Raw genomic sequence first — 14,397 nt, 5'->3', positions numbered from 1 at the left:
GTGACTGCAGTGGAACAAAGTGTTCTTCATCTAGAATCTTTCTTCTTAAATATCCTTAAGGCAAAGAGGTGGTCTAGCTCTTGCTCCTTATTTTCACAATGTCCATCCCAGTGCCCAGCACAAGCCAAATAGCAACACTAGGGAGCTAGAGGAGTGCACGTTGGGTCAAAAAAGAATATACAGTTGTATTATTTCAATTTGTGAATATCTACATAGAAATGTTCTGCATTAATCCATTATAATTTCAAATGTTGGTTAGTAAAGGAAGAAAGTCAGTATATTCTGCTTTTTGTCTTTTTAAGTATAATCATAGCTAAGAGATATTTTTACAATTATTGTTGAATTCCAACCTTTTAGAAGTCTGGAGTAGCTATGTATAAGAGCGGTTTCCTGACAATAGGTTTTAATAAATTGTTACTGATACTGCTTAAACTTTTCTTGCTACAAAGTTTTATTTAACTAAGATAGGAGAAGATCAAACCTAACATGTGCAGGTACTAAAAATAAAATCAGTGTGGGCAGTAGACATGGATAGTGTCTCCTAATAAATTCTGTTTTATTTTTCAGAGGTGGCTAAATAATGAATATCAGATATGTATTACTGTGACTTGTGTAAACGGGCTACTGTAGAAGCATCACATAGAGTCTAGATCATCTTTTTGAGAGAATAACTAAGTAGACTATAAAAATCTTTTATTTCCCTCGATAGTTTTTTAGTAATATGTGATTCCCATGCCATTTTGATTTCCATACTGCATAAAAGTATGGCTTACCGACATCAGCCAATAAGACATTTTTGTAATCTATAGAAGGATCAAAGTGAATGCTCTTTGTCATGGAATACGATTTGTGAGTTTTAATGGTTGCTTGTGTTGTATAAGAAAGCTCAATCGTGGGAACGCACAATTAGGATAATTGTGGAATTTAGTAGTTATTCAGAGGGTACTGAGTAGTGGAGTTGTCACACCTACTTCCACAGGTGAAGAAACACACGTCTCAGACACATTGTCAACACTAATTGAGACAACCTAATAACCTTCTGCGGTCTGCAAAGTTTGCTTCGTTTCCATCAAAATACTTCCCTGATAATTACTCCTAAACTTCTCCTCATTCACGGTTAGAAACAACTGAAAAGATGCCTACAAATGGATAATATTTCACTTGAAAATCTTCTGTGTAGGGGTTTCCTAAGAACATGTGTCCTAATTGTTCAACTACTTTGGCGTGGCTGGGCACATGATGCTTAAAGATTGCAAAATCAAACATGGTGATGATCTGAGGTAGTTTCTTAGGAATCTTACTTGTTTGAGCAGAAGTTCGAAGCCTTTTGCATTAAGCAGCTCAGCATATTGAAGCGATGTAGTAGCTAAAACAACACAATTATTCATCTCTAGACTTTTGCACTTTGTGGTTATCGTTATTATAAGACAGTAGTATTTCTGTATTTACCATTTTGATCTGTGCTTAAGTTCCCAAAGTGATTGATAATGGCATCCCACTTACTGTTTGTTTCTTTGAACATAAGATTTCTTCTCAATTCTAGTGAATTGGGAAGTCCATGTAGAAGTTTTGCAATAGACTCTGTTTTGTGCAACTTTCAGCTCTTTTTGACCAGTGTAAGGATGCTCTCTCTGTTTTTTATCAAGGATTTGACTTTGACCCTCTTTTTAGCTGTTGACTCTCAGATTTCTACATGGCAGGGTTCTCCAGTATTAGCTCTCATGGTTCAGAAATCATATTTTGATAGATTAAAAACTATGTGCACACACACGCACACATATGTGTGCACACACTTGTGTGTTTGTGCATGTGTGTATATGTTCATGCATGTGTGTGTATCATCATCTTTTAAGAAAGAATGTGAAAACAATCAAACTGTTATCTTAATATCCATTCAATAACAAGATATTTTTATGTTAGTGTTGATTTCCTAGAACTATAATACTGGACACAAATTTAGAACTTACCACAATTAAGGAAGCTGTTGGCCAGAGACTTTAATGAAGAGTCTGCCTTTTTGGGAAGCAAATAAATGCTTCCATTTTAGTTCCATACAGTAGAAGAAACAACCAGTTCAGAATGCACTACAGAATATAATTTACATTTTAAGTAGAACATTCAAATGATTTTGAGAAGCCGAAACTTTTCTCATGGAATGATTTGGAAATGAGCAGTCATCACACATGTCATTTTTGAGCAGCTGTTGAAGAAGGCAGAACATGATTTTGCCACTTGCTTCAAACACTACATCTGGTTGCTGGAAAAATAAGAGATCACTGATGTTTGAAGGAAGCGCTTGCCTTTACACTCCTCTGCTTCCTTCCTTCCTTCTTTTCTTCCTTCCTTTCTTCCTTTCTATATTTTATTTTTTCAATATTTCAGCCAGCAATTCTATTTCAAACCATGAGTTTTGGTTCAGTATGATTCTTGACTGAGATACCTATTCAGATCAGGAAATTCCTTATAAAGTGCCTTTGAAGGCCAATAAAATTTTCTTGCTTTCTTTTTTCTCTCTTTATTTATTTCTATTTATTTCTCTTTCTTTATTCGAGCTAGAGTTTGCATATTTAGACTAAGGCAGTTTTGAACTCTGTCTTCCTACCTCTGTCTTCTGAATGTTGTATTATAGTCTATGATAGCATGTTTTACTATGCAACTAAAGGTCATCAAAGACAGTAAAATTGTATAGCTTTTCATGGAACGTTCATTGTCTTATTTTAACGTTTGACCATTTTGGAGGGGATAGTGGCTACTAGCTATTAAAGCCCTAACAGGTTTATCTCCATTCTTTGTCCGAGAAGAGTTTGAAATACTCACTATTCTTGCCCATTTCATTTTAATTTGGTTTTATTGTGCATAATTAAGCTTCTGTTAGAAGCCCTATGTGCGATCATTTTAGGACCTGTAAACAGTAAAACAAAGGACTGCTCTTTGCCTGTTACCTAAATGCTAAAGGAATGAGTGTCACATTTCCTTAAAGAATCTCTTCAATGAGTGACCTCTTCAATGACTACCTCTAGTTTTCATAGCAACCCTTATATTTTCAAATGGAAACCCCTTGTTATTTGGGTGTTTCTGCAGTCATGTAGAGCAAACCCACGCAGTTACAAATAGATTTCTTAAAATATATATTATTTAGTTCTATGAATTGGTTATAGTACTTTTATTACATATCTTCCTCCTTTGCCCTAAAATGAAGTACACAAGTTGTCCCCAGTGAGAAGTAAGGACTGCTCTGTACCCCTAGTTCAAGTGTTTCCTAAGATGCAGGAAAAGTACTATCATTTTATAAACGTGTTCAATACTTGACAATAACCCTTCCTTCCCGAGAGGTGACTGAATTCATGGCACGTCTAATGTAACTTCCATCTCTCCCTCATTGCAGGTCACGTCAGGTGGAACGTTCATTGGCATTGGACGGAAAACTCCCGATTGCCAAGGCAACACCAAGTATTTCCGCTGCAAATTCTGCAATTTCACTTACATGGGCAACTCGTCAACTGAACTAGAACAACATTTTCTTCAGACTCACCCGAATAAAATCAAAGTGTCTCTCCCGTCCTCCGAGGGCGTGAAAGCTTCCGAGAAAAACTCTAACAAATCCATCCCCGCGCTTCGAGCCAGTGACTCTGGGGATGTAGGAAAATGGCAGGACAAAATGACAGTCAAAGCTGGAGATGACACCCCTGTCGGCTACTCAGTGCCCATCAAGCCCCTCGATTCCTCACGACAAAATGGTACAGAGGCCACCAGTTATTACTGGTGTAAATTTTGTAGTTTCAGCTGTGAGTCATCTAGCTCGCTTAAGCTGCTAGAACATTACGGCAAGCAGCATGGAGCAGTGCAGTCGGGCGGCCTTAATCCAGAGTTGAATGACAAACTTCCCAGGGGCTCTGTCATTAATCAAAATGATCTAGCCAAAAGTGTAGATGGAGAGCCATTGACCAAGCCAGAAAAGGGCTTGAGTGGGGCTAAAAAGAAGGACTTCCCCAGCAAGGGAGCAGAGGATAATATGGTAACGAGCTATAACTGTCAGTTCTGTGACTTTAGATATTCCAAAAGCCATGGCCCTGATGTGATTGTAGTGGGTCCACTTCTCCGTCATTATCAGCAACTCCATAACATCCACAAGTGTACCATTAAGCATTGTCCATTCTGTCCCAGAGGCCTTTGCAGCCCAGAAAAGCACCTTGGAGAAATTACTTATCCGTTTGCTTGTAGAAAAAGTAATTGTTCCCACTGTGCACTCTTGCTGTTACACTTGTCTCCTGGGGTGGCCGGAAGTTCCAGAGTCAAACACCAATGCCACCAGTGTTCCTTCTCTACCCCCGATGTAGATGTGCTCCTCTTTCACTATGAGACCGTGCATGAGTCCCAAGCATCGGATGTCAAACAAGAGGTAAACCACCTGCTAGGATCTGAAGGGCAGCAGGCTGCCAGGGACAGCAAGGAACACTCGTGCACCAAATGTGATTTTATAACCCAGGTGGAAGAAGAGATCTCTAGACACTACAGGTAAGTCTGCCGGGGAGCAAAATACCAAGGAATCAGAGAACCCAGAGGGTGGAGGCAGGAATTGGTGGGACTGCACGTGGTGTGGCTGAACATATAGGGCAGTCACATCGAAGGTCTTCTAGAGAATTGCAAAGAAGTTGGTTGATGTGATGTCTTCACATTGTAATTTACTCATGTGCTCTCATGTTTCCTAAATGTCTTCTACCGCTTGCAGAGTGCATTTTCCAATTCTCAGTAGTATGGATGATGGATGAGGTCACTGATTTAGCATAGCTAGTATGACTCTGCATCCCATAATTATAGAAGGGACAGCACCCAAATTAATGGTTCTATTAGAATATATGGTATGTTCTGGGAAAAAAAAAACTCAGTCCGAGAATGTTTCCTGTTTCTCTCTTTGAATGAGATTGGTTGCTCCTTTCACTCATTTAATATATGTGTTTGCTTTTTAATTTCAGAACTGTACATTGTACCAGGAATTGAGTGTGTAGGAGTAAATAAGATAGGCACAGTTAGTAACCACTTGGAACTGGCAATTAAAAGGGAGGAAAAGGCACCCACATATCATCAGGTGTCGGGAGTGTCACAAAATCAGAGGAACCAAAGACTCCATTTGAGATAAACGTAGTAAGACCACACCTTAACCATGACAAGTCAGGAAATGCCATCTAAGGAAGAGCCGTTTAAGCTGAGACCTGTTTATAATCTGGGATTATTATGCTCAAGGCTTTCAGATACACGGTGTGCAGAGTTGAGCATTTATTGTTATTCTGCCTCTCAGCACTGAAGTAAATTGTGTATTTTCTTTCTTCTATTATCTTTAATTTTTGACGTGGTCCTACTGTAACTCAAGCTTGAGTATGAATAACTCTCTGTATAACCCAGGTTGACTCTAAACTCCTGGCAATATTTCTGCCTCAGGGTTTCCCACACATTGAGATGAGAGGGGCGAGCCATTGCAGGTAGCTTTTTCTTGCTATTGGAAATGCTTTTCAATATTGAGGTTCAATACCCTAGATTGAAAACAAGTCTGCTTATTTTAGTTTTGTGTGTGTAACTTCTCAGTTATCAGTAATGAGGGAGTCGTGCCCAACAATAGGCTAAGGATGTTAGATGCTAATGCAAAGGACATTCTAGTGTTCACAGTGCATCAAAATGTTCAGAAAACACTTACTTGAGATTTACACTGTTTAATTTATAAGGTCAGCTCTGGGAAAGACACAGGGTTGCAATCAAGTATGTGTTCACACTTGCAATGAGTGTTTCTGTCTCCTCTGATGTTTGTCGCATGTTAATTTCTTTCCGGGCTAGCAAGCGTCAGCTTTTCTGCAACTCTTACTAGTGTGGATGCACAAGTATGGGTGAGTTTGTGCATATTTACTTGTGAAGTGCTACAAACTTTTTGCAGCAATTGGTATTTCTCTAATCATGAGGGAAATGGAATAAGTACAGAAATGCACAGATATGTATTATGTGTGTTCATGTGCATATGGGTGAATATATGTGTGGATGAATGTACTGGCCCCCTACACACAAAGACAAAGCTAATGGTACACATAGAAACCATGGATTTGGGCAAACAACATTTTCTCCAGGTTCTAAGCCATTACTTAAAATTTTGTTTGAAATATACAGGATATTTATGTTCTTTAGATAAAGGAAATAATCTTTGGAGAAATGAATAGTATGAATAAAGGAGATGTCTTAGTAATATCCAGATTAATTTACTTCTTAGTATTGAAAGTAGCCTCTACCAGGAAAAGAGTATTCTATCCTTGCCCCGCACTGTAGCTGCAAAGTTTAACACATGAGCATGCATAGATCTTGGCAAAGGTCTTTATGCAAATGGAATTCCCAGGAGCGTTTACCTCCATAATAGTTTTCAATACTGATAGCTCCAAGGTGAGTTACATTTTAATCTTCCATTACTTAGTTGTAGAGCCTTTTGAGGGTCTAAGGTGTATGCCAAAGATAGTAGTATGTTGGCTTTGAGTTTAAGTCAAACTCCCAGCATTTTATTAGCTAAGAAATTAAATAGAATGTGTCCTTAAGGCACAGAGTACTTTAATAATACTTTTAAATACTGACATGCTTTCGTGGATCTAAGGACCTTTTAGATTTTAGGTTATTCACCTACAACCAGAGAATTTTTATGGAATTGTTTGAAATTTAGAGCCTTATGGTTTCAAGAGTCATAATTCACGACTAGGAAGTATAAGGAAACTTTAACAAATGTCGATCACATTGGAAGCCTCATGGATGTAGCATGAAATAGTCATGCAGGCGGTTAAAATTCAATCCATTATGGAAGTATTTTCTTCCATGCAATGTTTAAAAAATAGAATAAGAGGTCATCTTACCTTACCTCAAATCTTTATAATGGAGCTCGTAGAGTGCAACTAGTATCATTATATGATACTGTTATGGGATATTCTGGTCTTTGAGTACTCAATGAAAAAGAGTGAGACTATAGCAAAAATTAAGATAAGCCTCTAATTGTACAACAAGTGCGAAATCATTTTTATCCAAAACAGAGGTGATATGGAACGCAGAGAAATCTCAGCATGGAATCCATAAGTGCTGGGCTGTTCTGAGTGGGGCTGAAATGTTATCCACTCAATAACTAGAAATGGGTCATTTATCATCCTTTCACAGTGCTAAAACACCTCCTAATTCACCTTGTATCTGTCATTATTTTCCATGCATTAATCTGTTTCTCTTACTTCATATTTTTTATTAGTTTATACTACTCAGTAGACAGTACTTCTATTTTCTATTAGTTACCATTTTTATCAAAAATGTACAGTGTTATAATTCATGTTTCAGACCTAAGTAGGACAAAAGTCTCCTTACAAAGCAACTGTAAGCAAGTGTTTTAGTTAAAACATACTTTTAATGCATTGCCAGACTTCCCCAAATTAAGGGGAATTTCCGAAGCTTATTCTCCACTTCACCAAGAACGAGCTAAACCATAGTGAGGGAGAAGTGAAAAGTAAGTGTGGCATGTGAGGTTGCTCAGAGGACAAATGCCAGTGTGTCTGCTGGACGTGGTCAAGACTAAGGCGTGGGGTCATCTGAAAAAGAAGCTGAATTCACGAGTTCCGCTTTAGTGCTGCTGTTCACTAGATGAGTTCTACATTCAGTGCTCCACTGTTTGCTAAATTTATAGTAGAAAAGCACTTCAATTTTTATTTGCAAAGTAGTCCCAGGTTAAGGCAAGTTTTATACGTGTTTACTGCTACAAAATTTGCTATGTAGATGGAGAGCCGATACACCATATGTGGAAAAGGTAGGAAGCAGAAATGATAGATTTTGATACCAGGAACTTTAGATAGAGTAATTTTCAGTGATAATGTCATAATTGTCATGGGTTTAAAGAAGTAAAATACTATTTAAAATTAATCATAAAATGCAAAACTTTACTGAGGGGAACCAACGAACAGATACCGTTACTAATTAAAAAACATAATCATTGAAAATTAAAGAACACAAATAGGATAATTTCCAGATTCAGTAACAATAAGGAGCTGTGAGGAAATCACAAGGAGACATTAGAACAACATTTTTTGAATAAATATTCTTTTATTTAAATATTTGATTAATTTAATTATTTAATTTGTGTCAGTGTTTTGTCTGCATGCTTGTCTATGCACCACTTGTTTGCTTGATGATTCAGAGACCAGAAAAGGGTGTTGGATTTCCTGAGTCTGGAGTTACGGTCAGCTGTGAGACACCATGTGGATGCTAGGATAAGTCCATGGTCTTCTAGAAGAGCAGCCAGTGCTCTTAATTGCTGGGTCATCTCTCCAGGCCCAGAGAGAAAGTTTTGAAGAGACAACAAGGCAGTTAAAAATACAAAACCAGATAATGAATACTCTATGGAAATACAATGAAATCTTTACATATGCACAACTAGTCGCAATCTTAGAAGAAGAAACAGAAAATGGCATAGTTGGTATCTGAGGAGAAAATAGCAAGTGCTATTTTCCAGGACTCCCTGATGAAAATATAGAATACATGGATACAAAGAAGCATAAACTACACTAAGTAAAATACATCAAACTAAACTTATCCATAAGTATATTATTGCAAAATCCAAAAGCCGTGATCTTTAAGAGGAGCCACAGACAAACAGTAAATGAAGTACATAGAAAGGAGAAGTTATTTGATATGCTCTCATTAGCAAAGTTGGAAACCGGAAGCAGGAGGAATATTGACAAATGAAACCAACCTAGTGTTGCTTGCCACCCACCCAGACAGTCTCTCAAGATGTAAGAGTAGACATGTTCAGATAAGACCTGGGGAACAGCTCTGTCACAGGTACCTGTCATTGGGATATTTATGAATAATTTTAGGATGGTTATCTTATATCTCTGAGTTCGAAGTAATTAACACTGGGTGCTGTAGATGGTCAGAGTAATGAGGCCATGGCTTAGTATTAATCTTAAACGGTGTTGATGGAACATGGATAATGTGTTTGATTGATATTGAAAATAGGTATTTATGATCAGCACTTAATTATCAGAAAATCTGGAAATACTAAGTCTCCTGAACATCAGTTCAATTTGTAAATTGATAAAAGCATGGTAACTACAGTGAGATCAGTGTTGATTTTATATTTTTTTAAGTAGTGTATAATGAATCAATGCCTGGAATACTCAGATGCAGACATCACATTTTAACTTGAAAACTGCCACTGAGAAACAGAAAAATATTAAGAATGTTGCAGACCATGGAGAAAATAATGTGTAGAATTTTTTACCTTTACTTGTAAACATTAATTATGAAAAATTTCAAAAATGTCCTGAACACATGCAACATAATTGTCTGGGACAGCGGGTGTTGCTCAGTGGGAGAGTGCAAGGGATGTGCAAGGGATGTGCAAGGCGAGACCAGCAAAGCAGATATGTAAGCACACATAAAAGAAAAAGAAAATAGCTAGTTAGCCTTCGAATAAGAGAAATTTTAGGCTTGATTTTCCATTTATGATAGGTTTAATATAGGTTAGTATTTGTTGTTTGCTTTTCTTTAATGGAAGACATATTTCTGTTCTGAATACATATTTATTAGAGCATATCATCCTTTTCAAAATGAATTACAAACTGGAATTTTCCAGGCATGACACTGTGTTATTTTCTAACACTAAATGGAATAGACAGTTTAACCTACTTGAAGATGAAGCACACTCTTTATTAAAGATAGTTACTGGAGTTGGGGATTTAGCTCAGTGGTAGAGCGCTTGCCTAGGAAGGCATAAGGCCCTGGGTTGGGTCCCCAGCTCAAAAAAAAAAAAAGAAAAAAAAAAAAAAAAAAAGTAAAGATAGTTACTACAAATTAACTATTAGTCAGACTATTGAAACTTAAGAAATAAATCAGCATTTCTCCCCAGTAAGACCAAATGCACCTCACTTCTAAAATATTTTGGCATATGTCTGTAATTCTGAAACATGGTAGGTGAAGGATTAGGAGTGTAAATGGCATTCTCATATCATCTTCCACAGTGAGTTACTGATCGACTTGGGCTACATGAGACCCTTCCTCATAGAGAGCAACAATATTGAGGTGTTTTTTAAAAAAATCTGTTTTCTGGTTGGATCTGCCTTTTGAGAACTCTCACATCTTTTCTTTATCATTCTAAGATTGTCCCAACATTATAGATTTTGATATCAACAAAATTGAATCTGAGAAATGACCAATGCTTACTGCATAACAGTCTTACTGATCTATGTTTAAATTAAGATATTTACTCACCAACATTGACCCTACCTGTGTCATGATTTATCTGTAATTATTTGATTCTATAAAGTTTTATTGATTAGCATTTATGACTTTTTCATTTCCTTTGATTTTCCTTTCGTTCACTGATAAAGAAAAACCATGGTTCAAATTCTTCACAATTACTATTAACATTCAGTAAGAAAGTGCCTTTCAGGAGATACTTAACATCAGTCACTAGAAAGAGAATGTAAGAGAGAAAAGTAAAACATTGATATTGCTTTAGTATATACCAAGACTGGCTTACTGTACAAATAGAAATACCATCTGTCTTAGAGAAGAATGAGTTTATCAGAGACTTACCATTTCAGAGGTTACAATTTATCACATGGTAGAGACCGTGTCAGCAGGCAGAAAGCTTGATGCTAAAACAGTGTCAAAAAGCTTACATCTTGACTCAGATTTATGAGGCAGAGACAGAGAGACACTAGGGATATCTTATGAAAGAGATACACCTTCCTTAACAAGGCCACACCTCCTCATCCTTCCCAAACAGTTCCACCAATTCTAGACTAAATATTCAAACAAATGAGCCTATGGAAGCCATTTTCACACAAATCACCCTACCATTAGAGTTTTGTCAAATAAATAGAATTTATTTTATCTGCATTTTATTCCTGGAAACATTCCTTATCGTCTTATGAATTATGAAAATAAAAAAAACACAAAAAACTTCTAGCACTGAATGAATTAATGCTACTTTTGGGATAAAAGCTAACTGCAAGATGCAATCTCATGAGAATACTAAATAAATATTTTTATATCACATGAAAATTCTAGGAAATAAGGTAGGCTATTAAACTTTGTCTTCTCACAGCAATTCAAATTTGCTTAAATTGAGGTACAAGTTAATTTTCTATGGTCAGATCGTTCTTGTTTTCCTGGAGAGAAATGATGATTTAGACGTTCATTCCTTGGAATGGCATCACATGACCTGTTTTGTAAATGGTTATTGTCCTTATTCTCTTTTCTATCCTAAGACATTTTGTAGCCACCCCCCTTGATTTTGTCTATTGTTTTATTTATTTTAAATCATTGTGAAATGTTTATGCTTCCACATATTCAGAAGTGGAAGTTTTTGGGTGTTAGGAGTTTTGTGACATTAACTGTAGACTAAATGGATGAGGCACCATTTTTTCACTTTATTTTCCATCAATAAACTATGGACTTGAGAGCCTTGATTTTTTTGGTGTTTCATCATCAGACACACCTCATAACAAGACACATTTATCAATCCAGAAACGTATGTAGCCCTGCCCCCACCCCTCAGGTTTCTCATGTTCCTCCCTCCCTGGTGCTCTTCGAAGGCTTGTAAAATATGCCCCCCCCCCATTCTGTCACCACAGCCATCGCTGTGTTAGGTGGCCCTTTCAATGGATTGGCCCAACTGTTTCCTCTTTGTCATTTCTGTCTTTAGTGACCTTTTCCTTATCTCAAACTTGCCAAAACATGCTCTTTTGTCCTTTGATTGCTAGCTTTATACCAGCTTGACACAAGATATAGTCATCTGACAGGAAGGAACCTCAACTGCGAGAAGATCAGGCTGTAGGCATGCTTGTAGGACATTTTATTTTAAATTAGTGATTGTCCTTTGAGGGTTCATTGTGGATGAAGAACCATCCCTTATCTGTCATACAGGGTTCTAGTCTAGAAGAAAGCAAGCTAAGCAAGCCATGAGGAGTTAGTAAGCAGCAGCCCTCCATGGCCTCTGCATCAGTTCCTGCCTCTAGGGTCTTGCCCTGTTTGAGTTCCTGTCCTGGCTTTCCTTGATGATAAATGGTGATGATGAAATATAAGCTAAATAAACCTTTCCTCCCTAAGTTGCTTTGGTCATAGTGTTTCATCACAGCAGTAAGCCTAACTAGGACACCTTTTTCTCTTCCTTATGAGAGGACAGTTCCTTCTTGTTCTTTGGAGTTACAGACCTCCCTCAAAAAGGTCCTTGGCTTTCCTAAGCAACCCTCATAGGCTTGACACTCTCTTTCGTGTCATTCTTTTCACACATCTTTCTTTGTACCTATATGTTTATGTATAGTGAAACTTGTCATCTGGACTATCCTGCAAGTTCCAAGGAAGTAAGAACTGTGAGTTCCTACTTTACTAGGATTTAGCTAGGAGCTGGCAAAATGATATATTGATGACTATCTATGATAGGATTAACTTTCAGCAATAGCTCATAGAACTTACTGTTTTGTTGTTGTGTTGTTACTGTTGACATATAAAGTAAGTAAAAAGTGCTTCATATGATATTTGGAGAGTTAAGTCAGGCATTTTAGTCAAAGAAAAAATGCCTCATTGCAAAAATTTGCATATGCTAGAAATTAATATTTAATCACAAGATATTTTTATATATGGGAAAGGTATAAAAAGGAACTTATCTTTGAAAATGTTAATGTATTTATAATGAAAAAGTGCCTCAGTTTAGCTCAGATAAACAAAAGTGAAAAGGCCATTTGCTAAATCATGAATATTGACTTAACTAATATAGAACTGATGATTATCCATCAAGATAAAACAAACAGCAGGTGATAATGAGACTAAATGCCCAGGTCTAATGATAATTAACTGGCTTCCTGTGTGTGTGTGTGTGTGTGTGTGTGTGTGTGTGTGTGTGTGTGTGTGTGTGTGTGTGTATGTATGCTAGTACGAGAGAAAACTTCACATTCTTATATGGAAATGAAAATGCCTGTTAATTAAATTATACTTTCTGGGTGTTGACAATATTGTATTTCTTTCAGCCTCTGCTCCATTGCATGAGAGAAGTCAGGTGCATGAGGACTATTTTAGCACAGAGCATTCCCTTCAAAATTCTGGCTTCCCACTGACTCTTTTCTTCCTTCCAGGAGAGCACACAGCTGCTATAAATGTCGTCAGTGCAGTTTCACAGCTGCCGACACTCAGTCACTGTTGGAGCACTTCAACACGGTTCACTGCCAGGAACAGGAAGTAGCTACTGCTAATGGCGAAGAGGATGGCCATGCCATACCCACCATCAAAGAAGAGCCCAAAATTGATCTCAAGGTCTACAGTCTGCTAAACCCAGACTCTAAAATGGGAGAGACAGTTCCCGAGAGCATAGTTAAGAGAGAGAAACTTGATGACAAGGAAGGGCTAAAAGATAAAATCTGGACGGAGAGTTCAACTGATGACCTTCGTGGCGTGACTTGGAGAGGAGCCGACATCCTACGGGGTAGTCCATCCTATACTCAAGCAAGTCTGGGGCTCTTGACGCCTGTGTCCAGCTCCCAAGAGCAGACAAAGACTCTGAGGGACAGCCCCAATGTCGAAGCTGCCCACCTGGCCCGACCTATGTATGGCTTGGCTGTCGATACCAAGGGCTTCCTGCAAGGGGCTCCTGCTGGTGGCGAGAAGTCTGCATCTCTCACTCAGCAGTATCCTGCTTCTGGAGAGGGCAAGACCAAGGACGAATCCCAGTCGCTGTTACGGGTAGGAAGGTTTCCTTATTTAAAATAATTTATATCGAACATGCATTTTGTATACTTAGCCTAATGTATTGTGTAGTGAAATTAAATGGTCTGTATTGATGTAGTGATATTTTATATGCATGAAGGCCAAAGGAGCAGAAAGTAGCTCATAGGGGCTTGTGCTTAGTATACATAAGCAGTCCTAGGTAGGCAGTTACCTATTTGTCTCTGCTCTCAGCTATGATGAATGCTGGTTAATCATTCTTGGTGATTATGCAAAACAGCAAAGCTGCCTTCGGAGGAGGGAGCTTTCTAATCCCAGGGAGATGCTCAGCTGTATTCAAATAATGATCTGACTGCTAAATTTTAAGATACTATGATACAGTACACAGTTGATAAGGGAGGTTAGCAGAGATTAAAACACTAAGAATGTAAACTCCAGGGCGAGATGTTAATTTGGAAAGTAGTATTTCTTAACTCTTCACACACAAGCGCGCGTGCGCGCACACACACACACACACACACACACACACACACACACTCACACCAGTGCCTATAGTTCAGTTGTCAGAAAGGATGAAAAAGATGAATAAAATCTAAAAATGCACACACTGCCCAGAGAAGAATTTCTTAACTCTTCACACACAAGCGCGCGTGCGCGCACACACACACACACACACAC

The 14,397-nt window shown here is 37.8% G+C and overlaps 1 protein-coding gene across 6 annotated transcripts in view; it reads left to right on the top strand.

The window, feature by feature from the left end:
* The window catches only part of Trps1 (transcriptional repressor GATA binding 1), a 226,265-nt gene that overhangs the window by 52,275 nt on the left and 159,593 nt on the right, over positions 1 to 14,397 (top strand). For all 6 annotated transcript variants that reach the window (XM_032915274.1, XM_032915252.1, XM_032915245.1 and 3 more), the window contains exons 3-4: positions 3,386 to 4,515; positions 13,134 to 13,737. In XM_032915274.1, coding sequence (XP_032771165.1) covers positions 3,386 to 4,515; positions 13,134 to 13,737 — 1,734 coding nt within the window. The remainder of the gene's footprint in view (positions 1 to 3,385; positions 4,516 to 13,133; positions 13,738 to 14,397) is intronic.

The sequence above is a fragment of the Rattus rattus genome, chromosome 1 (assembly GCF_011064425.1).
Source record: "Rattus rattus isolate New Zealand chromosome 1, Rrattus_CSIRO_v1, whole genome shotgun sequence".
NCBI lineage: Eukaryota > Metazoa > Chordata > Mammalia > Rodentia > Muridae > Rattus > Rattus rattus.
This window is presented reverse-complemented; position numbering and strand designations above follow the sequence as displayed.